Genomic DNA, 27,176 nt, shown 5'->3' on the forward strand with positions numbered 1-27,176 from the left:
ATTCCAAGGGAAGATGGTCCCTCTACGTTATCATCTACTTCGAATACCCAAAGTGAAACAAATTTGCCACCGACAGACATTGCAGCAATTGGAGATGATACTATACACATAAAATTACCGTCATACCCAAAAAGCAGAGATGGACGCAGTTTCAATAAAGAGTGGTTTGAAAAATTTATTTGGGTTGAATATTCTCCCCGCAGAAACGCAATTTTCTGTTATGCTTGTCGTCAATTTCAACCTCATGCTTCAAAAGAAAATGTATTTACAAGCACTGGATTTAAAAATTGGAAAACTGCATTGGAAAAATCAAAGGGATTACCAAAACATAACTCTTCGAATACACACATTTTATCAATGGCAATGTGGAATGAAAAAAAACTCCGGTTATCAAAAGGTATGGAAATTTCTTCACTAGTAAATGACGAGGTACTCCAACGAAATCGCTATTACGTAACATCAATTGCTGAAATTATACAGTTCCTAGCTGTAAATGAATTACCTATGCGAGGAAGCTACAATATTGAAGAACATGAAGAACAAAGTTTATTTAAAAACCTCTTTGAATTTACGTTACGTAAAGATAAAAAATTGATGGAATGTTATAAAGGGATTCCACGTAATGCTACATATCTTTCACCAGAAATACAAAATGATGTCATTCAAATGTTGACCGACTGTGTTCGCGAAAACATTGTGGATGACGTAAAAAATGCGGATGTACCTTGGTTTACAATTCTTGCAGATGGTACTAAAGACAAAAGAGGTCGAGAAAATTTCGCCCTCGGGATTCGCTATGTAAAAGAAAGCAAAGCTTATGAGTCGACTTTGTGTATCAAGACTACTGAAGAATTAGATGCTCACTCATTAGCGGAATTAACTTTAAATATTCTTCAGGAAAGTGACATAAACACTGATTATTTACTCAGTCAGTGTTATGATGGGCCCTGGGTGATGAGTGGAAAGCGAGGTGGACTACAAGCAATAATGCAGCAAAAATTAAACCGGCCTGTACCATATGTTCATTGCTGCAATCATCGTCTTCATTTAGTTGTAGTAAAAGCGATACATGAGGTTTCTGTTGTTAAACAATTTTTTGATCAGTGTTCCATGTTGTATATGTTCCTCAAACGTGGATGTGTTGCCAAAAATTACAAAGGACAAACATTGAGTCGTCTTTTAGAACAACGTTGGAATGGACACCTTCATGTGACCGATATAATTCATAAAAATTATAAAGACATTTGTGACGTTTTAAAATTGGTCGCTGCAAGTAAAGAATACAATGGCGAGGATGTAGCAGAAGCTAGCGGTTTGCTTAATGTAATCAGAAAACGTGAATTTCGGTTCTGTGTGGTGTTAATGAGAACAATATTAAAAACATTGGAACCAGCAGACAACCAATTGCAAGCACGCGAAACTAGTCTTAATGACTCTACAAAACTAATAGATGCTGTCATAGAATCTCTACAAAATTTGCGAACTGATCAGAATTGTCACGAGGAAACATTGCAGTACAGTACCACTGGAGATTTTGAAGTTAGTGAATCAGAACATCGTACTAAGAGGAAAAAAACAGCTAGCTCAACTATGAAAGATTTTGTCGTTATGGAAACAACTGGATTAAACGACGAGATTGATGAAGACAATATTTTACTAAAACAAATATTTAATGAGATATTAGACATAATTTTAATAGAAATGAATAAGCGGTTCAGTAACAACAAAGAATGATTAAAATCCATTTCTGCGGCGGAAGCATTAGATTTTGACAACATTCAACATCTATCTTCCCTTGGGATTACATTGCCTTCGAAAGAAGAATTCGCAGTTGTTAAATCTTATCTGCAAAAAATTGCAAGTGTTAATACATTTGAAGAGATCTACCGTCAAAAGACAGCCTTTGAAGATACATATAAATTATTAGCTACTGCACGGACATTTGGGTGCAGTACAGCATTGTGTGAATCAACATTTTCTGTCCTCACAAGAATTGACCGCCCTCAGCGTTTATCAATGACGCACCAAAGATTGGCAAACCTTGTTTTTCTGGGATTCGAAAAAGAGAGAACAAACAATGTAGATTTCCAAAAAGTTTTAAGAAAATTCAATGAGATGAAAAATAGACGTCTACAATTATTTTAAATATGTTTATATTTGTATGTATATTTTTTCTTTCTATTCAGATATTTAATCAAATATATGCTTATACAAAAGAATTAAGTATTTAAGTCATTTAGTAACACTACCTACTTTAAAATATCACGATGCCCCCCTGTCCAACTAGTGTGCCCCCCCCTGCGTAAACATTCTAGCTACGGCCCTGGTTTAAGCTAAAAAACATGCATATATATGCGCATATTTTCATCATTTTTCAATACATATAATCCGAGATTCCGAGCTTTAGTCATCATCAATTGTTTTTTCATTGACTCCTGATAACTATACATACAACATAGTCAACATTATTTTTTCAAATAGCTTGGTATATTTTTTATTCCTATTTTGAAAGAGAGTGGGCCGTATGATTTCCCATTCGTTAAACCTTTCATTAGCTAAATAATTGATTAGACAAAGTGAGAGTATATGCCAAGCACTATGTTAGACAGAGACAAAACAATTTAACGACGTTCTTTAACTTTAACGAAAGGGAAATCATACGGCCCATTATTATCTTTCTGAATCCAACGATATGCCGCATGTCAGAATACGCTTAGAATCAGTAGTTTCACTCGGCGGCGGCACCTTTTATCTTTCTGTCATCAAATTGAACTGCGCAACTCACCCACGAGTTGCCAGTGGCGTAGTCAATTCCAAATCATAGGGGTAGATGTGAGAGTTAAAACTAGGCCGGAAATGAAAATGACATTAGAGGATTCAAATATTATTTAATATTTTATGAAGGGAATCAGTGGGAATAAGGTAATACATAAATCAAACAATTTTTATATACAGATGCGTCCTAAAAAACGCCACAAGCCATATCTCCGTTATTTATGACTCAATTTAAATAAAACAAAAACTAGAATAAATCACTTTAAAAACTCTATAAGCACAACATAGACTTTTTTTTCAAAGAGTCATTAAAGGTCAGATGATAGTAAACATAATTTTTTCAAATAGCTTGGTACATTTTTTTATTCCTATTTTGAAAGAGATTCTTTTTCTGAATCCCACGATATGCCGCATGCCAGAATGCGCTTAATAGTAACCGAGAAATAAATAAATAAAATAGCAAATAGCAGGGGTCTTCCCACTGCGCAGTCACCTGCGAGTTCGTCAGCTGAATCGAGATCTGCGACCATTTGAACCCGCGAGTGAAACTACTGATTCTTATAGCTCTATACTGTGTCTATACTGTGGTATTACAAGGTCGATTTTATTTTGAAAAAGCGGGAAAACAAACAACGATCAAAAATTGACAATGATCCGAAAAGATGCACTTTTAACAAATAAGATTTGACCTGTCCAAGGATTTTTTAAGAAAAGAAACGATGTAAATGTTTTAGTATAGAATGAATTGCAGATTTTACATTCGCAGTGTATTTGATTATAAATCTATCCTGTTTAATGGTAAACACTGCGTATTGTGTAATATTACATTTTAAATTCTATGTAAATACGCTACTTAAGCTTTATCTGATTAAATTATATATTCTCCCACAAGCAAATAAGTGTATCGTCGAGTTGTCTTACGATCCAAGGGAACGTAAAAAATGTAAAATGGTTATAAAACCAACAGAAATTATTGTATTTATTGTCTCGCTAACAGCGTCATGTGAAAGTGGTCGAATTTTAGCCATCATGCCAACACCTTCCTACAGCCATCAAATTGTCTTTAATCCACTGTGGCTTCAACTGAATTCGAGAGGCCACCACGTTACACTTTTCACGACAGATCCGATAAAAAACTCGAATTTATCAAACTTTCGACAAATAGATTGGAACTTCGCTTACAAGTTATGGCACGAGAAACACAACGTCAGCGATATTATAAATAATTTTAACAAAGACTTGGTGAAATGTTTAAATCAATACATGGAAATGATGAGTGATATTATAATTCAAGAACTGGAACATCCTGGCGTAAAGAGTATTATAAACGATGAAAATGAACATTTTGATTTGGTAATAGCGGAATTTTTAATTCCTACGATGATAGCATTCAGTAAGAGATTTAATTGTCCTTTCATTGGAATATCGCCAATGGATATACCCAATTTTGTTCATGAAGCTTTGGGTAATCCGGTTTCACCAGCTTTGTTTCCGGACTTTATGTCACCCTTCGACGACCAAATGAATTTTTTTGAAAGAGTTCTCAATACGTTCTATTACCTAGGAGGTAAATTATATTTCAGGTATTACTTTTATCCAAAAATGGATAAAATTGTGAAAACATACTTTGGAAAGGATTATCCCAGGCTCGACGATATGCAACTTAACGTCAGCACGATTTTTTTGAATATTAATCCAATAATACACACTATAAAACCGCTAACAAGAAATATATTGGTAGTAGGAGGCGGTACACACTTTATGAAGGATGTTTCCTTGCCTCACGTAAGTCAACTTAAAAATGCAATAGATATTTTGGTGTAAATTAATTAATTGGTTTGTGTCAGGATATTCAAATGTTTTTGGATGAAGCTGAAGTCGGAGCTATTTATTTCAGTTTAGGAACCAACGTAAAAAGTAAAGATTTATCTGAAGGAACTAAACGAATTTTCTTGGAAACATTTTCCGAATTACCGTACAAAATATTATGGAAACTTGAAAGTGCTCATGTTACAACAAATTCAAATATATTAATAAAACAATGGCTACCGCAACAGGCAATTTTAAGTAAGTAATCTTAAAAGAACCTACTAGTTTAACTGAAAAAAGTTAATTTCAGAACATCCGAACATAAAACTTTTCATTACTCAAGGTGGACTTCAGTCGCTGGAAGAAGCAATTTATAATGCAGTTCCTATAATTGCTATGCCTGTTTACATAGACCAGTATAGCAACGTAAGAAAAGTAATGCGAAAAGGGATAGGAAGGACACTCGATTTGGACAAATTGGAAAAACAGATCCTGCAAGAAAACATAAATGAAGTCGTAAATAACCAAAAGTATGTCGACTCATTGGAAAAACTAAACCTTAGCGATTTTTATTTCAGATACAAATATGCTGCGGAAAAATTATCAGCTTTACTAAGAGAACAACCTTCCGGTTTAGAAGAAGCTATTAGACGGGCAGAATATGTCATGAAATATAAAGGAGCAAAATTTTTGAAACAAATAGACATACCTTTGTATCAGTACTTGTTGTTAGACGTATTTGCCACATTTTTATTGTTGGTTTGTATACTTACGTGTTTCTTGTATGTGTTTGTCACATTAATAGTGTCTTTCATAAAAGAGAAACGTAAGGATAAAACTAAGTTAGAATGAGATTGTAATGAAACTGCGTTGTAAACAATTAAAAAGCTTATACTGTAATAAATGCAAAATTTACAAAAAAAGGTACAACTTATAAAACAATAAATAAGTGTAGAAAATAAATATCAACAAATCTTTCAGTCATGCAAATTACTCAAAAGACATGAGATTACTAGGAAGAGGGGTTTGTTCCCCATTAGCTGCCTGTTGTAGATATCGGCACCACTTTTCGGCCAAACTTCTTGTTCCTGCTCTATATTTATAAATATTTCCTCTACTGTGATCAACTATTTGAAAACAATCTTGTTGAACACTGTTGTCTCCCAGAACTACTTGACAACCCATTAACGGTACCAATTTACAAGGTTCTCTCTTGAAGTCAGATCGCTGGTGCCTGAAATTAAAATCATTTATTATTATTATTATTGAATAAGTCAACTAACAGACTACTGTCCAAATAAACGTTGACTAAAACAGGAAAAATATGAACAGAGTTCAGCAACAGTCAGCTACAATTATTACTGCTGTCCCATGTCGGAAGATAGAGAAATGCCGGGAACCCACTTGCTCCACGCCACGCGATACTACGCTACGCGACGGAAATGTGTGCAGAAATTTAACAAAGATTTGAATGCAATGCGTACTCATTTGTTCCCTGCTATCCGACAACACGCCACACGACGTGGGACGACGTTTGCTCGATCCAACAGTCCAGACTTTTTAGTAAGCGTGTTGTCCCCCCTCTTTGCTTCTTCTGCCCCGCAGTAGAGATTTTTATACAGGATGAGTGAAATTTTACCGCCCGATCGAAAACACCAACTTATTTAAAATTGTCAAAAAGTTCTGGAATTATTGTGTATCGCTGTAGAACATTCTGTAAAATTTTTTTTTTTTTAAATGAAACAGGTAAATATTTTGTTTTAATTCAATAACTGCTACATTAATTTACATAATTTTTCACTGAGAGTCTTCAAATATTTAGGAAAAATTTGGTGTCACTGAAAATATCCCGGTTTTTGAGATAAATGCAAAATTTAGCTATCATTGATTAGTAAATTGAGCGGTCACTTCCACAAAAGAGGTTGACATGGGTTATTTATGGTACCCTTTATGGACTTAAGAATTACTAGAATTGTTCTCAATACTCTAACACTGAATAAAAACGATGCCAAGTAAGCCGTTGCAATCGATCCAAATTACACGATATATTGAAAGGATATTTACTGGAAGCAATTAACCATCCGAACGTATGTATTCAATGACAATTGTTCCAAAGACAATCTGATCAACTTGAAACACTCACAGTATCTGACCTTTTTGAAATTATGAACTAAAAGAAAAAGTAACGCGCGTGCTTTTTAACGAACTAGCCGAGTGGAATCAGGGAAATCAAAATTTGGCTACATACGTGAACTCAAATTATTTTCACTAAAGAGACACTTAATTTTCAGCGTAACTACAACTGATAGTTAAACTCGATACTTCCACACAAGAAGTTGTAACAAGTTGATTAAAATAATGAAAGTTAAACGAAAAATTATTGTTTATAAAAATAAGACAACAAATATAGTAAATGACAATTACAAATTATATTTTGATCGCACAGTTTTAACTGACATTCACATTCAGCTTAACAGACCAGACATTATTATTTTAAATAAACAACAAAAGCAAGCATATCTTTTAGATATAGCTGTTCCAAATTCACACAATATAACACAGACATATAAAGTCGGTACAGGTTGCAAAGAAGCAGGGAAAAAAAATTATGTTGGTAACATTTCTAGTAATTTACAACATTTATAGTTGGCGACGTTGGCGCTTCTTTCTTTCATGAGATTTGAAATCCCTGTCAAATTGATATAACGTTTACAAGGAGAACGTTTAATACACATAATAACCTAAAAGTCAGTAATTTGACAGTGCCTTTGATAGTTAAAAAAGTGTAACTAGAATCCTGACGCACACGAAACAAGTAACTGTTGCAGTCGTTGCAAACATCGTTACATTAGGCAAATTTCTCAATGTCAGTTGTTTCTTTGCAACCTGTACCGACTTTAATACAAAAATTAATAAATATTTAGAACTCTCCGTTGCTATGAGAAATCTTTGGTGTTTAGAAAAAATTTCGATTTTACCATTTATAATTTCAGCAACAGGAATAGTACCGCAATCTCTTTTTAAAAATTTAAAAATTTTGGCCTTAGAGAACACATTGGTGGTTGAAATTCAAAAAGGTATATTATTATACTCATGTCACATCGTGAGGAAATTCCTTAACATTGACACAGAACATAAAACACAAAAAAGTCAAAATGTGGAGGCGAGACGCCGGTAATTATGTTGATAAGCACTGCACTATTACTTGATAGTATTATCCGTAATAGTGTATGTACTCCGGCAAAATTGCCGTGCCGCCGGGTGGAGGTGGGATAGTAAAAATCCTCTTACCCTTTGAAGGATTTTGGTGAGAAATAAACTAGCGATGTGGTCCAAATTTGTAGCCAATAACGCTGCCAGGAGGTTACAGTGGGTTTACGTCCTTCTTTTAATACAGTCTTTCTTCGAACACAACCTTGCATTGTGCAGATTTGATCTTCTGTGTTCAGAGAATCATCTGCCAACCTGTAATATCCAAATGATTCATTAAATACTCAAAGGATAAAAGAGTAGATTCTTAATGTCATCTAAATATTCCAATTTTGATTTATTTATGTATGTATCATAAAATTTAGTAAAGCTTTATACTGCTAGTAAATCATACAAATGCACCTGTTACCTTTTTTTAAGGGAATAGTCAAGTCTACCAAATTTCCGTGCAAAAAGTCTAAATACATGTTCTTTCAATTTACGCAGCAGGTTTGTCTTTGCTTTTTCAACTTAGAGTGAAATAAAAAATATGTTGCGCTTAATGAGTCACAACGCAAAAAATAACTTTTTTATTATACCTGAATCATAATCCCTGTTTTTGACACTAAAATGCGTGCGAAAAAGGGCCTTTAAAACAAACACTTAAAGCTTTAAGGGTTGCTTAGGTAACAACAAATTCACCTACATTTTGAACAATGATAAATAGACATTTATATACAATTTATGATAGCAACGAAACAACAACAATTGACCATTTCTATATCAACGATATAGATTACTTCGGAAAAGGTATTTCAATTTACTTTTTTTGTTATAATTTTCAGATTTTAGTGCAGGTATAATAAAAAATAGCGTATGATACACGTTTATAAGGGCCTTTAAAGCACTTGCGACGTTAAAAGCACTCCGCTACTCGTCGCGCGTGCTTTAAAGGCTTCCTTATAAACTTGTATCATAATATACTATTTTCAAATTTTAACAATAATGCGTCACTTTCAAAATTGACTGAAGTTTCGAAACATCACTCTTTCGCGATTCATGATAGAAAATGTATTCCAATACTAGTAACAAAAAAAAAATCAATTTTGCTTTTGTTTCTTGGGGAATTACAGATTGTACTGCGTTTTCTACCGCCTCTTCGATATCACTTGGTACAGTTAATTTCAAAATTATAGAGTACACCTAATTTTCTACAGTGCGAAATGCACTTACATTTTTTTGTCAATGATCAATGTCAATTTTGACAAACAAAATGCCTAATCTAACCGAAAACGCGAAAGTGCTCATTCTTTCTAAATTAGAAGAAGGGTGGTCGATCCGGAGGGTAGCCCAGAACTATAACATGGCGAAGAGCACTGTAGAGAGGATAAAACAGACAATATTATGGTGTTCTAAAATATCAGCGACATTTTATGTTGTCAAAGTTACCTAACCTATATAAAAAATATGACTCTCAAATTTCAAAAAGGCATCTTTACATATGGAAAAAACTGTAATAAATCCACTTCTTGATTTTTGAGGTGTAGGTACTCGATAATTTTGAAATTAACTGTACATCACAACTTCAACGAAATTCTTTGGTTTAGACCCGCTTCGTTCGTCTCATAAACACCTCATTACACAAAGTGAAGCATTTCCTAACTGGTTACATAAATACATACATATATCGAACGATCAAATTAATTTGTAATAGAGTCATCCATGAATCCGAAAACATATGTCGTTACTTGAACTTCACGCTGCAATAATAAACACAGGTTAGATCTAGACATATCAGTCGCAAAAGACATACGGATTCAAATCCTTGGTTTGACTTGATTACAAATTTATTTGATCGCTCGATATCTGGTTTCTACTACTTAAAAAAAAACTCTAAAGCTCACTCTTTTTAGTGGGTAATATACCTGTTTATGGTAATAACGAGAAAAAGTTAACATCTTCAAAAAAATGCAGTAGTGTGTCATTATTTTCCTCTGACGTTATGCAAATATGTACATACATGCACGGAAATACCCCAATGATAAGAATGCATTGAAAACAAATGAAGTTGTCTCGCTTTAAAAACTAAAAATTGCAGACAGTCGTAGAAAAAATATACAATATAGTGTCATTTTTTTCTTCACTCATGGGATTGCCGCACTCGCCAATGGCTTCCCATTCATCACAAAAGTCCTATAAATTATTATATATTTTAATACGACGTATAGTTTGGCAAAAGATATTCTGAACGCTGGCAATTATCTGTATTTAACTTTCTGGGTCGTTTACAACATCATAAACAACCCTCACTGCAAAAGCAGTAGACCCCGACAAAGCTGTCCAGGTCCAGCGGCCCAAAAGGAACTTAATACTTTTACAACATTGCCTGTAAACCTATTGTAAAGGACCCAAAAAGTTAAATACGGATAATTGCCTGCGTTCAGAATATCTTTTGTCAAACTATACATTTCCCTACAAGTTTTTACATATTTTTCCTTTTTTTCTGGTCTGAATTCAAAAATTCAACCGAAACTAGCAAACACATTACAATGTGCAGCTACGAAGTGGGACGCGTTTTATATCATACACAAAAATAATTTAAACCTGTTCAAACCTAAATGGTATTATCTTATGAAGATATTATTTTTCAAATTTAAGGCTTCTAGAAAATTACTTTATTTTGTTCTTCATAAATATTGGGGGTTTTTATATATTTAAAGATAAATAACCAAGAATATGTATACTTCTATTGGGGTGCCAACTGTGTGGGTAGGATAGAGTTAAAATTTGAAAATTTTCAGTGCTGCCCAAGCAAACTGTTTCCTTTAATTCTTTTGTAAACTATTAACATTTGTATAGGCAAGCTGGATTTTTGCCTTCTTTTAACACGTACTACCTCGGGTTAAAATATCTGCACAACTTTCAAAATCAGACTGTATCTCGTTTTTCTCCCCCTTAAAAAATGATACACGGAGGTATCTCAACTGTACAGCTGCGGAATTAAAATTTCGGGCACTATTGTCAGTGTCATTATATAAACTCTAAAACAACCTTTACGTTAATAACCTTATTTTTTACTCTTGTCATATTTTTGTCTTTTTGGCATTCAAAAATTGTCATTTGTGGCATAATAACGGGTATATAGGCAACATATCAAAGCGATGATTTAATTACACTCAGTGCAACTAACTGAAATCTCAAAATTCAAAATTGATTGGGTGACTGACACAGAAAAGTTTAATTTTTGAATGTCAGTCATGATGACAGTAGAAGGTGCTTTACAGAGATTTTGTTGAAGTGACAGAAAAATAGTGCCCGAAATTTTAATTCCGCAACTGTGCAGCTACTTGAACATGAAATTTTTTTAAACAACTACCTCGTAAGCAGGGTACAATTTTCCGCTGTACTTTGTGATGCTTGTAACGGTAAATCGATCGTAGGAGAAGATAAGTCGCCATGAAGTAAATGTAAATTTCTTGAGGAATCTTCCAGTTCGGAATCATCTAACAAATGTAAAGTCTTGGGAAGTTCTTTGGGATCAAAATTGCCGACTTGATGTGACTTACTAAAAATGCTGCGAACATAAACACCAATTAAATTTAACTTGTTTAGTTTATGTTACAAACGAAGTGGTCAAAATCAATATTCATTGTTAAATGTGGATGTCAAGGTTCATAGTTAAATTCAAAGAATCTCCACTGTTGCGTGCACACTAAATATCCTGACAACAATTAAGGATGAACTGGAGTAACAAACTCAGCAAAAAGTTGCGGAATTCTTATAATGCTATGAAACGTTTATTACGAGAAATCAATATTTGAAAAAATAGTTTTTAATTTTTGGAAACGAATTGTAATGAGTTGCAAGTAAATTTTGTGTTTATTCTCTTGATATTTAGTTAATTTAAGAAAAATTGGACTTTTTGAAATATTTTTTTTATCAATTTTTATGCGACCATTGCTCCATTTCTCATAAGAACACGTGTAAAATATCCCGAAACTTTAAAAGGTAATAACTTTAAAATTCCTCGACCAATTTTTTTTTAAATTTGGCACAGTACTTTAGAATGGATGAAAGGACTATTGTACCAATTTTAAGCAAATTTCGCCATTTTTCAATGTTACTCCAGTTCATCCTTAAGTCTATCAGTACAAGTTTCAATTGTTACCTAAAGTATGTTTTAATTATTTTTACGGGGTACCTAAATTAGTATGCACGATACAAGTGAAATTATGTAGACTTGAAAATTCACAGTCAATAATCAAAGCAAAAAAAAATCCAGCGGAGCTTCTCTCAAAAAAATAATACTCATCGTATGCATTGTGTGAATATAAGAAATGAACGACAAAAAAAATCTGATCTATTTCTATTTTAGGCCGCCATTACCATTTACTTATTTATTTGTAGTTACCAATTATTATCTCAGTGCTCGTACACATCAACATTCCCTACCAAACACCACTGACGTGTAGTTACAGTTACAAAAACACAGTTTTTTTTAAGATGCAATAAACAATTTCAAGTAAAATTTAACATGAATTGTCTACGATCACCTCACTTCTCCACAGAAGCGTCATTAGTCCGCATTCTCCTGGACAGAAAGCACTCAGGTGACCACCGCTGCATGCAATATGTATATCTACTTATGGTTCAAGCAAGGCTTCAAACATTTCAAGCACTTACCCCCAGGGTAGCACCACAGAGGGATACCCTGCTTTGTGGAAATTACGGGGTAGACTTGTACTACGAAATCTAGACAAGAGTACGTTTTTGTATTGGTAAATTTGTTATTTCATTATTATCGCACTAGATAAAGCGTAAGTGATGACAATGGAAATCCAAAACCATGAAGACGTCATTTGAAAAAAAAATTGACAAGGACTCACTTTGTTCCTAAACTGCGGCACTTTCTATGACCTGGTATAAATTTGTTTGCAGACGTGACCGCATGAAGACGTAAAGAACCGCTGGACGCTTTAGCGGGTGAGAGATTCAACGAAGCGATGGCGGCGGCATCGGCGATTACTGATTCTTTGGAACTACAACTCGATGAGCTTGGTGCTGGAGAAGGCGGTTCCAGTCTCAAAGAAAGCCTAAAACATGCCGTTTATTACATGGAATTTGTGGAAACATTTGCAAATTCACTTGTATTGATCGTCTTCAACGAACTTTTGCAATTCTTCGATGTATCTTATGGAATTCAAGTAATTTTGAATGTGAGGAATAACAGTGAGATGTGAGTAATCTGAATCTTGATAGTTGGATATCACCCGTAAAATATTGTTCATTTTTAATGTTCTTTGTTGAGATTCTAGACCACCGGAATGCGGATGGGCCATGTCAATGTAAACAAGATCGGTTAAATACAGACCTACAATTTTTAAACCTTCAATTTAACCATAGTTTCCTAAAATAAAAGTTACCCAAATAAGGTATGCACGGAAGTTTTAGGCTCTCAATGTGACGTCTCAGATTCGACCAATTATCTGCGTCCGAAAATACTTCCGCAAGTTTGTCAAAAGTTTGTTTATCTTTTTTAGACAAACAACTCCAAGTCTTTGATAATCTAAAAATACAATAATCGTAATATATTTTATATTTAAACATAAGAACTACGTACCTGTAAATCGAGGCACTTTGTAAGGCTGAAATTATTGCGAATAATGAGTGTAAATTGTTCAAATCGTAGAGTTTCTTCGCTATTCTAATGAAGTATGAGAGTATTTCGGATCTTTGTTTGGGAGTTGAGCCACTCAATATCTCTTGTACAGTCCAGAAACTCACCTGTATTATACAAAAAAAAAATATTCTGATATATAATACCGTACTATGTGGGTCGAATTGTTGAAGATATAAAAATTTTCAAGGAACATACTGATTACAGTAAAAAGATAGTTAATAAAAATATGTAGTTATTTGTGTATCAAGGCCAAAAAGTGCATCTTTTTCGTCCGAGTCTGAGTTTTTTGGCCGAGGCGCAACCGAGACTTAAAACAGGCGATGACAAAAGGCACTTTTTGGCAGAGGTGTTCATTAAATTTTTTAAGCGCCCGCACGAACTACAAAGCAAAAGACATCATTGGAAAAATTACAAATTTATTTTGTATCTAGCTTATTCAAATAGATGAAAAAAAATTATTGTATTTGTTATCAGCTTGCCAACAAAACTAGAAATTTACTATTTGCAATACAATTACTTATGTCTCCGGGTAGGTGAAACGACTCTTGTAAAAGATAAAAAAAAATCGATTTAAATTTTCCTTTTTTGGGGTTTAGCCCTGCTTGGTTAAAGACTACATAATTTTTAACATAATTTTAGTTTTGAAAAGTCAAGTATGCCTTGGAAATTTTCAAAAAACTTATTTTTCTGTAAAGTGCCTTTTGCGTGGTAAATACGACAAAAAGTTATTAAGAAAAGTTGTTTAGAATCAACATCTAGGCCCCTAGACAAAATTTCAAAATCATGGGCCAACTATGATTTTTCATTTTTTTTCCATTTAATCCAAGGTTTTAATTTACATACTTTTATTTAATTATAACTTAAGTCAGTAACTTGTAGTAATAATACAGGGTGTCTCAAAATTCGCGAATTCCGAATTCAGAGCGTTGTAGGGGATCACTTCAGTAGTCCAAATATGGAAATTAAATAAAATCGGTACTCCCCCGCAGAGATACGTTGGTCTGAAGGTGCACTTTTTAAAGTGCGTTTTCTTCAAATACAGGCTGAAAAGTTCAGTGTTTATTGTTATTTATGGTGTAGATGATTGTGGAAAATAATAACGTAAAACAATTTTTTGAAGAATTACTTTACTTTGGAGTAAAAAAATCTTAGTTTTTTTGTAATTTTTCTTAAAAATGGAACGGTAACGTAGTATTTTGTCACTGTAGATATGAAGGCTGCTACGTATTGAATAAAATTAAAGTGCTTATAGAACACCATAATATTGTCTGTTTTATCCTCTGCACGGTGCTCTTCGCGATGTTATAATATTGGGCTACCCTCAGGATCGACCACCCTTCTTCTACTTCGGAAAGAATGAAGACTTTCGCATTTTCAGTTAGATTATGCATTTTGTTTGTCAAAATTGACATTGAGCATTGACAAAAAATGTAAGTGCATTTCACCATTATTTCACACTGTAGAAAATTAGGTGTACTCTATAATTTTGAAATTAACGGTACATATTATGACCGCAGGTTGGCCACAATTGATTTATGGTGACAGGACAATTATCGGTTTTGTCGGTTTCGTTGCTAACTTACTAAACAGACCAACAGATGGCGCCATGGTCAGCGTCCGAAAAAGAATTACTTTTCGTCCGCTTGTGAGTACTATTCCGGACACAGAATCTTGGCCACAACTGACATTTAATTAACAAATAGGTGTGAACTGGCTTTATTGAATATAACCCAACTTTTGACTCGATAATACCATTTCCCTGCTTTTTTGATGTCACAAGAAAAACTTCAAAGTGATTTTTAATACATAATTGTCATTTATTAATGACAGTAATGCTTGGTTTACATCATTTTTTTTAGAAATGTCTAAAAAATGTTGGCCAAGATTCTGTGTCCGGAATAGTACTATGGCGGACAATAAATTTAGGCAAGCGACCATTTATTGTCATTATGACTGATGTGTCAGTTTGTCAAATTGGAGGTTTTCAAGCTGTTTGGCGTTTCCTTCGCCTTTTTTGTAACTTACTGATCATGACGTACTAGCATAACTGATTTGTAGTAGCACTTCTCTCTGGTGCACGCTTCTTTTCCTAATTTTAATTTTGATTATCGCTGTCACGATGACAAGAATGACAAAAATCGAAAATGGGGTTAGTTGAACATAATGCCAGCTTCACATTTTGATGTCAACTCAATGACAGGCCGGCCTAAATTTATTGTCCGCCATAGTACGTAAAATTGCCGTTTCCATTAAAGATACCTAAAAAACTGTTTTCTGTCGCAATAAGTCAATTATAAAGACAAAGCAGACATTTTTTTTAATCAGGTGAAAAGTTAATCAAGTATCCATTTAAAAGTGGAAACTTTCAAAAAAAGTTGATAACCATTGAAGCTTAAACATTTGGCTTTCAAAAAACTTTTGTAAAACGACAAAATTAATACTGTTTTACTAAGATAATCACCTGCATACATTTTTCTACATTAAATTTAATTTGAGATACTACAACCAGCATTTTTTCCTCCTGAAACAGGTGCAAATACTTACGTGATTAAATCGCCTCGTGAAAGCCACAACATTAGGCGCCACTGCCAACTTATTTTTCTTATTCCACGCGCAGCTGGTAAGTTCGTCTGGTTGGATGTTGAGGAAAACAGGTAAATCAAGCATGGTCAACTGACTGGCAAAATCTTCCGGCGATATCCTGAGTATGTCGAAAATAGCACAACTGTAGTTTTTGGTTCTGGCTTGCGAAGAGGCATTGTTCGGCAAGCTTTGGGTTTTGATATGGGCAGGTACAGATGCGAACGAACTGAAATCGTCCATTGATGAGACGATTTCGTCATTGGTGAAATGGACAGAAAATATTGAAATAGTAATGACTTAATGAGAACTCCCACATTCGATTACTAAGCGAAAAATAATTAGATTGGTTTCGTGACACCTTATCATCAATAGTATGATATTGATATTATCGTAATAGTTGACAGGTACAACTGTGGTGTTGTCTATGTGACAACTTGGAGCTGAAGAAATGAGGAGTTACCAATGAGAATGGTCTTGACATGAAAATCTATGTAAATAAATTAGAGCAAACATTTCTTTTATTGATCAGGTGATGTTTTAAAATAACAAAGAAGTCGTCAGTTAAATTGTAAACAAACATTTTTCTCGCATGTGGGCTTAATTACTGCTTAGCTTTATTGACTCGCAAAAATGCTCAATGAAACATTTCACCCACTCACCCGTAGTTGTAGTAGGTGAACGTTGGAGGCCCAGGACCGCTGGAGACAGCTGGGGTGGAAATTTTCCTGGTTCTAATGTCTGCAGTGAATCTGTCATGACTTGTGGACGACGAGATGGAAACTGTATCACCGTCGGCGTCGGAAGATTTGCAGCAATTCTCCTGCTTTCGACTCTGGAAGTTCTTCGAGTAGTTATAAAAAAGTCTGGTCGAGTTTTAATAATAGTTACCTCCGGTATTTTCAGTGCGGCAAGACTGTCTCCTGAAATATCCCTGGGAATTTCGGAGTATCGCATCATTTTCATGTCATGGCCTTCGTAGAAACTCTGCTAGAAGACAAGTAAGAAAAAAAACGTGTTAACGCAATGAAATATTAATTGCGGTTAATAGAAATCGCACCGAGTGAATCAGAGCATTGACGTCCTCCATGATACCGTCCCAATTGCATAAAAGCCGTCAATTTAAAATTGCATAATTTTAATCAACGTGATTAATAATCAGAACACGCTGGTTTTATATTTTTACAAAAACTGATCCATTTCCATTTCCATTTCACAAAATTAAATACAAAATACTCGGGTGGTTTCGTTTCAATATAAATTTCATGCCAATTCCGAATTCGATCGTGCCTCTTTTGCTGGGAATCTATTTTTGTGGTAGTCATAATAATGAAGGACTTGCTAATTTAAGAATATATTATGGCACCCGATTGTTTTAAATTGCATAAATATTATATTAAAGGCCAAAGTCAATGCTAGAGCAAAGTTGCTCGTTAAAAGACTATATACTATACTAGATATCTATAAACAAAGACAAATGTAGCAGAAAGACTGCAATTCGAAATGTACAAAAAATAAAATATGATTATTATATTTTCCCATTTCATCTAATGTATTCCAGGGAATGTAATAAAGACTTTCTTAACTACATCGTGACAGATATCTAACAAGGAGAAAGTGTAGATTTTTAAGACATACATTTGAATTATGTACAGATTACTTTTGCAGCTCTATAAAATTGATAAATAAAACAAGTTTAAGTTGTATTTGTTTTGAATGACTTTAAAGAGTTGCTGCAAAATATTTTAAAAATTCAAGGTCAAAATGTCATTGTATCATCTTATTTTGATATTATAAATAACAAAAGACAGATTTTAACAGGGGTCATGGTGTCAAATACATAAGTTAAAATTATTAACGAAAAAATTGGGTCAGTCAACACACATTTGAATTGTACTTTTAAAGCTAAGAGGAAAAATTAATGGGCGAGTTCATAAGTTAAAGTTAAATTGTAAGACGAAAAACAATAAAGAAAAAAAAAACTAAAATGACAAATAATATTTACATCTTCTGATTTTTAAGAAAATATACTCAATTTACCAATATAATGATTAATGATTATATACAGAAGGTAACAAGAAAAGTGGGGACTATCATGGCGACGTCATTCCCCATGCCAATTTGAGAAGTAACACAGTAAGCAAAATAGTTCTAAAAAGACTATAGAGTGGTTAAATTCATAATTTATTTTTTATCATAGGTTCATTGATGACATTGACCCTTATATGTATGTATGTATTTTGGTGAACTCAAGGTTGTGATTTACAAAATCTCAGCTTTGCGTCGACCACAAAGGCACGCAATTTGAGCAGTGTAGATTAAGTATTTGTACTGTGTAGTAAGACCTCCAATTTTTAGTTTGTTAAATCATAGTTTAGTGATATGTAACTTAATTCTTTCCTCACTTATTTAATAAATAATTATTAAACGTTTTGATTTTAAAAAATTTCTTATCACTTTTACGTCACTATAAAGAGAAAAAAGCTGGTCAAAATGAATTAAAAATATTTATCTTGCCTTGTATAGGGCGCTTTCGCGTTACTTGGCCAATTAACAGTCCCTTTTTCAATAAATACTTATGCATGTAACAGTCAATTGATAAATTAATTTTCCAATTTATTATTATAATCTGAAATTTACACCTGCTGCAAGCTGCAACATATAAAACGTTACAGTCACTGTTCCTTGTTCAACCTTTAGTATCACCAACCCAGCCCGACAATAGTCGCTTGCCGAGATCATTATTTATTGGCAGGTGCTGAGATGATATTACTGTATTACTGAACTGCATTCGAAACATGTCTTCAACGTGCACGCCCTCAAACAAATTGTTTGTTTTGTCTTTATTCTTTAATATTACTCTATTGTTAGCACACACAACACAGTCTGATTGGAGGAAGCACAGATTACTTTAGTAATGTCAGGAAAAGCACAAGACTGTTTTGGAACTAGACGGGTTGGGTTAGAAAAAGTGTGAAATAAGAAACCTTAATGCGTCGGTTTCAGATTTTACACGGTTACGACACACGTGGGTTCACACTTTGATACGATTTTCAGTGAAAGGCCAACTACTTCTATTTGGGTGCACAAATGCAATTTTCAGCTCTGGGTAGCTACAAGCGTGTCAAAGTACAAAACCCCAAATGATTCCATCTCACGGACACCGATAAAAAACAATTTTCATTATCTGCTCAGTGACCATGATGACAAGTTTATCAATGAAACTGTAACTTTACCATGAGACCAATTGGTTTAGATTAAATCACAGTCGGTAGGTACCGTACTACCGATCTGTATTTCAATCGTGCTGCATTTAGAACGAAGTATAGGTACAACTATGTAAATAATTAAGCATTATACCTAATAAAAAAACGTATGTGAAAGCTTATTTCTTGCGCGATTGCTTAGACATAAAAGTTACTTTAATAGTTGGCAATAATAAGTTTATTGGACAGTAATGCTGTTATTCTTATTGGACTGCTAAAATTCGGTTTTTACAACTAGCGGCTGTTTTGTATTTTTTTTTCGTTTCATTATTTCTTGATTTGATTTTTTTTTTTTTTTAATACAAATATGCCACATTTTTCAATTACCTTCAACATACTAAATTTCAATAAAGGCGAAATAAATTGAAAAAAATCGTAATTATTCAGTCAATCGCATCTGCTTATATTACACACAAGAAAACCGAAAAAACCAGCGAGGAGTTGTTTAGAAAACTTGCGGTGTGAGTTTATCTGTTATCTTCTTTAAAAGCAAGATTATGCTAAACGTGGAATACATACAACACATACATTATATCTGTTAGGCGGCAGTTTTAGGTTATCACAATAAAAACAAACTGCTCACATTGGAACCCTAAATCAGCAGGTTTTATTTATATAAAAGCACTGTAACGTCTATAATAAAAAAAACGAATGAATTGAATGAGGACGTATTAGACCAGAGAAATTAATTTTTAACATAAACAAACACCTTTTAGCAAATTGTTTTTTAATTTAATTCACATTTTTACAGAGTTTAACAAAATGTAAGGTCATTGTTCACTTTAACTACTTCTGGAATTTTCCCGTTTTTTCTGGATAGACAGCCTCAGGACGTCCTCCTACATCGTTTCCCACCAGTCAAACCCTGTGCAAATGAAAATTTTCCTTACCCTTTAGTTACACTAAGACTTGGCGCGCCCTTGACGCGACCTTGAAACACAACAAGAGAGAAAAAAAAGGCATTTGCACAAGGTTTGAATGGTGTGACACGATCTAGGAGGACGCCCTGAGGGTGTCTAGCCAGAAAAAACGCGAAAATTCCAGAAGTAGTTAAAGTGAACAATTACCAAATGTAATACATGTTTTCCTTCTTACTTATACGATCGACATTTACTTGTCAGGTTAAGAGGGAACTGTACGAGGATACTGCACTACTTCCTTTCATTGACCAGTGTAACTGGTAACTAAACTATACTATTTTTAAATGTTATCCATGCAAAACGTAACAAATTGTTGTCGGTTCAAGTTAATTAAGCAAAAAAACAATTGCTGCAAAAAGTCACAGTTAAGCGTGTAGTTTAATTATTTTTTATCTCAATGCTTCTGAATGTGCAGTTTAGTGACCTTACAATATACACATTTAATGATTTTTTTTGTTCGACACTGTCAGAATTTGAGAATTTTCTCCTATGTGAACGGATTTTGATAAATGTCACAACTTGTCAAAACGAAACGTCAAGCTAATTTTAAAGGTTTTAAGCGATTTGGAGCCTTTAAGGGGTTGGTCGAACAAGAACATGTTGTATTCAACTCGTTCGTGTGTAAATTGGGCCTTTTTTGGCACTCGTGGGCCTTTAAAACACTCGTTTCACTCGCGTTTTAAAAAGGCCCAATTTACACACAAACTCGTCAAATAAACTACTATTTTTCTTCACCCCAATAAAAGATTAAGATATCACGTTCATTAAACGATGATTGGCTTCAAACATACAAATTTTTACAAACTAAATATAAGTACAGTTGCGGCCGTTGAAATCTCAGACAGGAAAGATTTAAACACTCTGTATAAATTCCGAAATTTGATTAGCGTAAACAGGATTTTCATCAAGGATTATAAAGTCAGTGTCAGTATTTGACATATTAGGTCAGAATCGCGCGTAACTTTTGAAATGCCGCAATTATCTGATTTGCAAAAATGTGGTAGACTGAGGGACGGTGTGAGTATAAGAGCCATTGCGAGAGAAATTAATGTGCATAATGTTTGAGTGACATTTTGAGAAACGTCACTTTCAATACCATTTATAAAGCCAAAAGTTTGTTGTCAAAGTGTCTGAGTTTTCAACGGCCGCAACTGTACATATAATTAAGAATGGAATTGTTCACTTTAACTACTTCTGGAATTTTTGCGTTTTTTCTGACTAGACAGTCTCAGGGCGTCCTCCTAGATCGTGTCCCACCATTCAAACCTTGTGCAAATGCCTTTTTTTCTCTCTTGTTGTGTTTCAAGGTCGCGTCAAGATCGCGCCAAGTCTTAGTATAACTAAAGGGTAAGGAAAATTTTCATTTGCACAAGGTTTGACTGGTGAGAAACGATTTAGGAGGGCGTCCTGAGGCTGTCTAGCCAGAAAAAACGCGAAAATTCCAGAAGTAGTTAAAGTGAACAATTACGGTAAGAATTGTTATTTATTGCATGTACAAAGACATGATGTTGAAGTCTGAAGAGATACATATCTACTACCACAAATGCTGACAGAAGACACCAAATATAAATAATAAACAATAATTTCTGAGAAAATAAACGACTTGTACACTTCAACAAAATATGAACATGTTTTCCAAGTCGTATTAGGTACTTAAAATATTGTGACCATGAGCAGACTCAAATCCTTTACAGCCACCACGCTTAACTATACAGGGTGGTCCAACACTTACCACTTTTGCGATGACGCGGTTTCTAATTATCTAAAAAAAATTACGCTTGGCTAGGAAAAGACACATATATGGAGCTATAAGCCTGTCCCATTATTTTATTTATTATCAATTGGGTTTCGCGTCAGGATGCGATAAAGTGAAATTAATCAAAATTCGAAATTTTTTTGTTTATCTAAATACAGAAAACAGAAATCTGAAAATAAAAAAAATTAAAACGCAGCACATTGCCGATTATTTGCAATTAATGAAGGTGCCGCACAACTGACAGGAATTTATGACGTAGTTACACTAACTGCCTAATCACAAACCAAACCAGAAACACCCCATCGCCAAACTGCAGGGCCTGTCAGGGCCGAACTCGACTACTTTACGCCTTGCAATTTCGGCAAACATTCTGAAGAAATTTTCAAATAAATTACGTAATGAAGCTGAAATTATTCAATATTCAGTTTTCTAAAATATCCGTTTTTTATTTAAAGAAAAATCTTTTACGGATGAAAAGTTGCTACGAATCGTTTCTACAATAAACTGGAATTTCACCAGTACTGACCTGAAAAATGGTTTCGGGGGAGCCGACAGCCCTGCGTCAAAAAGATTTATTGGGGGGCCATCACATTACGAGCTGTCCTATTCAGCTCTACCATAAACGGTCTTGGATTCCAGCTTTCATTAACTTGATATTTGATCGCAATTTTCACTATTACCTAATTATAATTCAAAGTTGGAAGTGGATCAATCGACCAATTTGATATTAAATCGCTATAAAATTAGCTCCATCACACAAATTTAATTGAAAAAAGTTGATCATGCTCAATCATAGAATATTAATTGTAGATTGTGCCTACCGAGTTTCTGAATTTTTGGACAATTATTAAATGTGTAATCGCAAAAATGGTAAGTGTTGCACCACCCTGTACATATATTAAAAACCTAATGTTATCAAATGCCCAACACCTAGTGTCCGATTATCAAATTAAATAAAAGAAAATGTTGAAATGATTGAAGTGACCGGGATTAAATTCCTTTTGCTTCTGAAAGGAAGAGGCAAAGAAAAAAAACATTTTAACAAGTCATATTTCAGATTAATTAATTTATTCTTATGTTAGATATCTATCTCAATTTTATAATGAGGATCACAAATCCAAGAAATGAAACTTTCTATCGCTAGCGGCCAACACGTGGTGTAGGTACATACTTCCAAATGTTGATTACGTATTTGTATCCCATTAATGAAATTTGACCAACTTGCCGTGGGCAGCTTAAGCAAAAATAAACGCCGCTATAGTTGTGGCATATCCTATCATTACAACGCCTGCAGCTCATTATTCGCGTTTACCCAACGAATTCCTTACAATTTTTGGATATGACGACATACAGAAACAGACCCAATTTAAGGGAAAACTTTTCTAGATAAACACGAGACCTTGACTGCGAAACCGATGGCGTAACGATGGGAAAGACAACAGCTGAAAAGTGCAGTCTGTTTACTCATCCAAGATTATTATTATAACTTCTCAGGCAAACAAGGTCACATAAAACGACCACACTGTATAAAATAATAAACACGATTTACAGAACAATTTTAAAACTTAACTGCCAAAATTTGCAAATTCTACTGACTTCGTTTGTATAGGAAACTGTCGAAATCGAGTTTCATACAATATCACTTTGTTCAAAAGGAAACAGGAAGCGGCATTTTACGCTCCGAGTGATTGAGATTTTGTGCGCAACCATATTTCATATCAAAGGGGAAATTAACGAAAACACTTTACAGGAAATGCACTATCTGTACTGATAGATGCAACTTGCTCCAACGGAATTATATATCCATATTTTCCAAAATACTAGCAACAACTTTTGACACACTGTGACCACTAAACTCTACTATCAGGTCCCACTTGGCATTTTTGATATGGCACCATTTGAACCAACAGTAAAAAGCAGACGTCTTACGGAATGTATAAAACAACATGCTGTTCATTCTAAAAGGTGAGTAAATATGAAATCAATAGGATCGGATGCCGAGTAATGCAAATGTTTTAGGCTTCTGTAATATTTTAAATTGACCGTACCAGATACCGGACTACCACTAATAAACAAGTACATTAATTACGCACACGTTATAGTCCACTGTTAATGGATACAACTACGCGGATCATTAAGACTGATCTGCAAGTCTGCCTGCTTTTTTTTAGAATAGCTGCAAATTATAACGGTTTCCAGCTATTAGCAATAATAAATTGATTATCATGCAATTTAAACATCGTCACAAATTCAAGGCTTGTGCAAATAAAAAACTACACAAGCTTCGTCTTAGTATTAAAATAAACACTACTGAAAAGGTAAGAAAGGTATTATTAGACTGACCACGTTCAAACATGCAGACCAGGCTTTCCGTATTAAAATCAAAAATACCTTAACACGTTTAAAAACAAATTCAATTACTGACTTTCACGATTATTTTCATTTCGCTTACCAACAATGGACCAAAAAAACGGTCCCTTCCTCTTAAAATTTCTAATGTAGGTACATATCTCCAACATGCGACCTATATATAATACAGAATGCGGAATTTTTATGTTGAGGTAGATCCTACATTCCACCTACATCTAGGTATATGACATTATGATTTACGTTATCCACTCTGTATATGCATTTATCAATATGTATATTAATAATTCAGTAGCGAAAACAGAGACTGACCTGACCTGAGTGCTCCACACAAGAGAACTGACCATGAAAGACATTACTCATAATCAATTTAAATTATTTGTTTAATTTTTTAGTTGGAAAAAAATGAAAATATTTTATTGGCTACAAAAATTAAATCTCAGGCTAATGAGTCTATCAGTTTCGTCGGTACAGTTTATCAGAAACTGGAATGTCATTTCAATCACTGTCTTATCGTAAATACAGATAAACACTTAAGAACTGGATTCAAGTATATTGCCGTTAAAGTTATGCTAATGATAAGGTCATAATAATTTATTTACGTAAGTGTCCGTACATTCAGATGTTAATTATTGACAATGTAAAACATGGGGTACAGTAATAACAGAAGCTACTGACAGTTAATGTTAATGTAGCACATATGGTTTTGGAGCTGGTGTACGGAAAAGTTTGTTGAACCATTTGCTCCCCCAATCGATAGCAATGTTGAATTTAATGAATCACTAAGGGCGTGTTACGTGATAAAAATGCATAAAAATGTACCAAGAAAAGTTGTTATCGTCTTGTGATGTTTTTTTCATTCATAGGATCTATTATAATTCAGCGAAAACAAACAGTAAAACAGTTTCTTTAAAAAAAAATCAACAAGTCGAATCTCCAACCCTGTGTGATAATGGGCACCACAATGCGAAACTGAATTGATGTTAACGAAGCAATAGAAGCATGTTTCATTTTAATTAAATAAAAGTAGAAACAAACATTGTAACAGAGAAACTTACCTAGAAATGATAAACAATTGTTGGGGCAATATTACAACTGACTTTGTATGAGATATATATCACAAACCCACATCGTTTTAGCAGTCACTTACATGACATGAATTTAACTTAAAACATTGGTGTAATTCAATTTAATGATTTGTTCTGCCCATAGATATGTACGAATTTCGTCCCTTACGACGAACAACCAAAATAAAACTGGCAAGAATGACAGGTGCGGTGCACACAACACACAACACACATTGACATTGTACGCATGATTCTGGACGAAGTTGTCCGATGATAACCGAATCGGAGGAAGGAAATTTAAAATTCAGTAATGTAAAATAAAAGATTTTATTTTTGATAATAAATTAATTGTGTGCAGGTTATAACAACTGGAAGTTTCATAAAGGGACTAAAATGAAAAATGGATCTAGGTTTTTACAAACGTTGGTGCCGTCTCTACTTTTCTATGCTATTTCCTAACTATTATTATTATGACTATCTTTTATTAATTTTTGATATTTGTGTGATATTAATTTTATCGATATTAAATAATTAATGTACATTATAAAACAATTTAACGGTAGGTATACTATAATATACTTTTAAATAAACTCTAACATTTATACAGTAATAGTTTTCTCTATCTAATCAATAATTATACGAAATTAGTTAACCAACCTGCTTAATAAAATACTGTTACATTTATGGTACCGTAACGTAATCGGAAGTATAAAATTCTTAATTGATTTGTAATTGCTGTGTATAAAGCTCTTGTAAATAATTGATTAGTTTCCGTGTCGTAAAATATTCAAAATTAAACACGCACACTATCCGTTTCCAACCATTCTCTCTATGACATCTATCTAATATATTATTATTAAAATATGGTTGGGTTGATTTAATTAAAGTATTGCAACATTGCAACAAACGTGAGTTACGAAGCATTATTTTTAAAACTGATGAAAAAATTTCTAATAGTTTGCAAAAATATACATTACTTTAACCTATTTCTATTTTAGGTGTTTTGCCTCAGTCTTGAAGGAATTGCAAAAGTAAAAAAAAAGTGTGCACCTGTGATCAAAATAGACATTTAATTAGAAAAACGCTGATTAATTGCCAGAAAATAATTTATTTTGATTACATGTGTACAGAAAGAGCCAAAATAAGCAAATGATAATACTGAAAAAATAAAATATAATCCCCTTAATTACAGGTTATTCAATATTTTTAAGTCGCTTCGAAATTGGGCCCTTTACAGTACGAATCCGGTGGGAGCAACTGTCAGTGATTACAAACTGTTTAAACTAGAAAAAGTTTTCCAAATTCCAAGTCTTTGGTTTCTCAACTTTAGTGCTGAAACTGATGTTTTTTATGTTAGGGGACTCGACATCGTTCCACTTAAGTTAGCATTATGGATTTGATACGATTCTTGATTTTCGACGACTTAAAAGTATTGAATAATTTTGATGGTCGATTTACTTCTTTTCATCCCCATTTGGCTTAACGGGTGGTGTTTGAGCCGGTGTTGGATCATCTTGGAAAAGTGGATTTTTCACTTCCATTTCCCCGGTCTGAAAATGAGAGAAATGATAAATGAGACAGGATTGTTGTGAAATATTTATTCATATCAATTTTCAGGACGTTTAAGCTGCTATTCGTTTTGACAAATGTAAAACATTCTGCAAGCTATTATAATACTGCAAAATGTGCGCCAACGCCGAATGTGACAACGGATTTGACTAATCTGACAGTCACAAGAGTATTTGTGTCACTGTAATAGATGCTTTT

The 27,176-nt window shown here is 33.7% G+C and overlaps 3 protein-coding genes across 16 annotated transcripts in view; 1 reads left to right on the top strand and 2 right to left on the bottom strand.

Annotated features, from left to right (window-relative positions):
- The first annotated feature begins 3,197 nt into the window (after nucleotides 1–3,197).
- On the top strand, nucleotides 3,198–5,547 carry LOC138126027 (UDP-glucosyltransferase 2-like). Of its 2 annotated transcripts, none has more exons than XM_069041693.1 (4): nucleotides 3,198–4,560; nucleotides 4,623–4,842; nucleotides 4,895–5,100; nucleotides 5,163–5,383. In XM_069041693.1, exons 1-4 carry the CDS (start codon nucleotides 3,571–3,573, stop codon nucleotides 5,232–5,234), a joined length of 1,488 nt encoding a protein of 495 aa, XP_068897794.1. In that variant the 5' UTR covers nucleotides 3,198–3,570; the 3' UTR covers nucleotides 5,235–5,383. The 2 variants fall into 2 exon arrangements, with proteins under 2 accessions (XP_068897794.1, XP_068897786.1); XM_069041685.1 differs by having other exon boundaries at nucleotides 3,223–4,560; nucleotides 4,895–5,114; nucleotides 5,163–5,547.
- Nucleotides 5,455–25,631, bottom strand: LOC138125956 (ras-specific guanine nucleotide-releasing factor RalGPS1-like). 12 transcript variants are annotated; one of them, XM_069041618.1, is made up of 12 exons: nucleotides 25,401–25,631; nucleotides 16,925–17,020; nucleotides 16,696–16,868; nucleotides 15,998–16,262; nucleotides 13,394–13,557; nucleotides 13,197–13,339; nucleotides 12,919–13,144; nucleotides 12,660–12,866; nucleotides 12,457–12,525; nucleotides 11,150–11,347; nucleotides 7,876–8,049; nucleotides 5,455–5,818 (listed from the first exon to the last, which is right to left on the bottom strand). In XM_069041618.1, exons 2-12 carry the CDS (start codon nucleotides 16,997–16,999, stop codon nucleotides 5,575–5,577), a joined length of 1,938 nt encoding a protein of 645 aa, XP_068897719.1. In that variant the 5' UTR covers nucleotides 17,000–17,020; nucleotides 25,401–25,631; the 3' UTR covers nucleotides 5,455–5,574. The 12 variants fall into 12 exon arrangements, with proteins under 12 accessions (XP_068897719.1, XP_068897702.1, XP_068897710.1 ...); XM_069041601.1 differs by having other exon boundaries at nucleotides 16,696–16,877; XM_069041609.1 differs by having other exon boundaries at nucleotides 16,925–17,023.
- Nucleotides 25,632–25,720: 89 nt separating this feature from the next.
- The window catches only part of LOC138126044 (uncharacterized), a 68,573-nt gene continuing 67,117 nt past the window's right edge, over nucleotides 25,721–27,176 (bottom strand). For both annotated transcript variants that reach the window (XM_069041734.1, XM_069041729.1), the window contains one exon: nucleotides 25,721–26,959. In XM_069041734.1, the coding sequence (XP_068897835.1) occupies nucleotides 26,864–26,959 (96 nt within the window). In that variant the 3' untranslated portion in view covers nucleotides 25,721–26,863. The remainder of the gene's footprint in view (nucleotides 26,960–27,176) is intronic.

This window comes from Tenebrio molitor, chromosome 1 (assembly GCF_963966145.1).
Source record: "Tenebrio molitor chromosome 1, icTenMoli1.1, whole genome shotgun sequence".
NCBI classification, from domain to species: domain Eukaryota; kingdom Metazoa; phylum Arthropoda; class Insecta; order Coleoptera; family Tenebrionidae; genus Tenebrio; species Tenebrio molitor.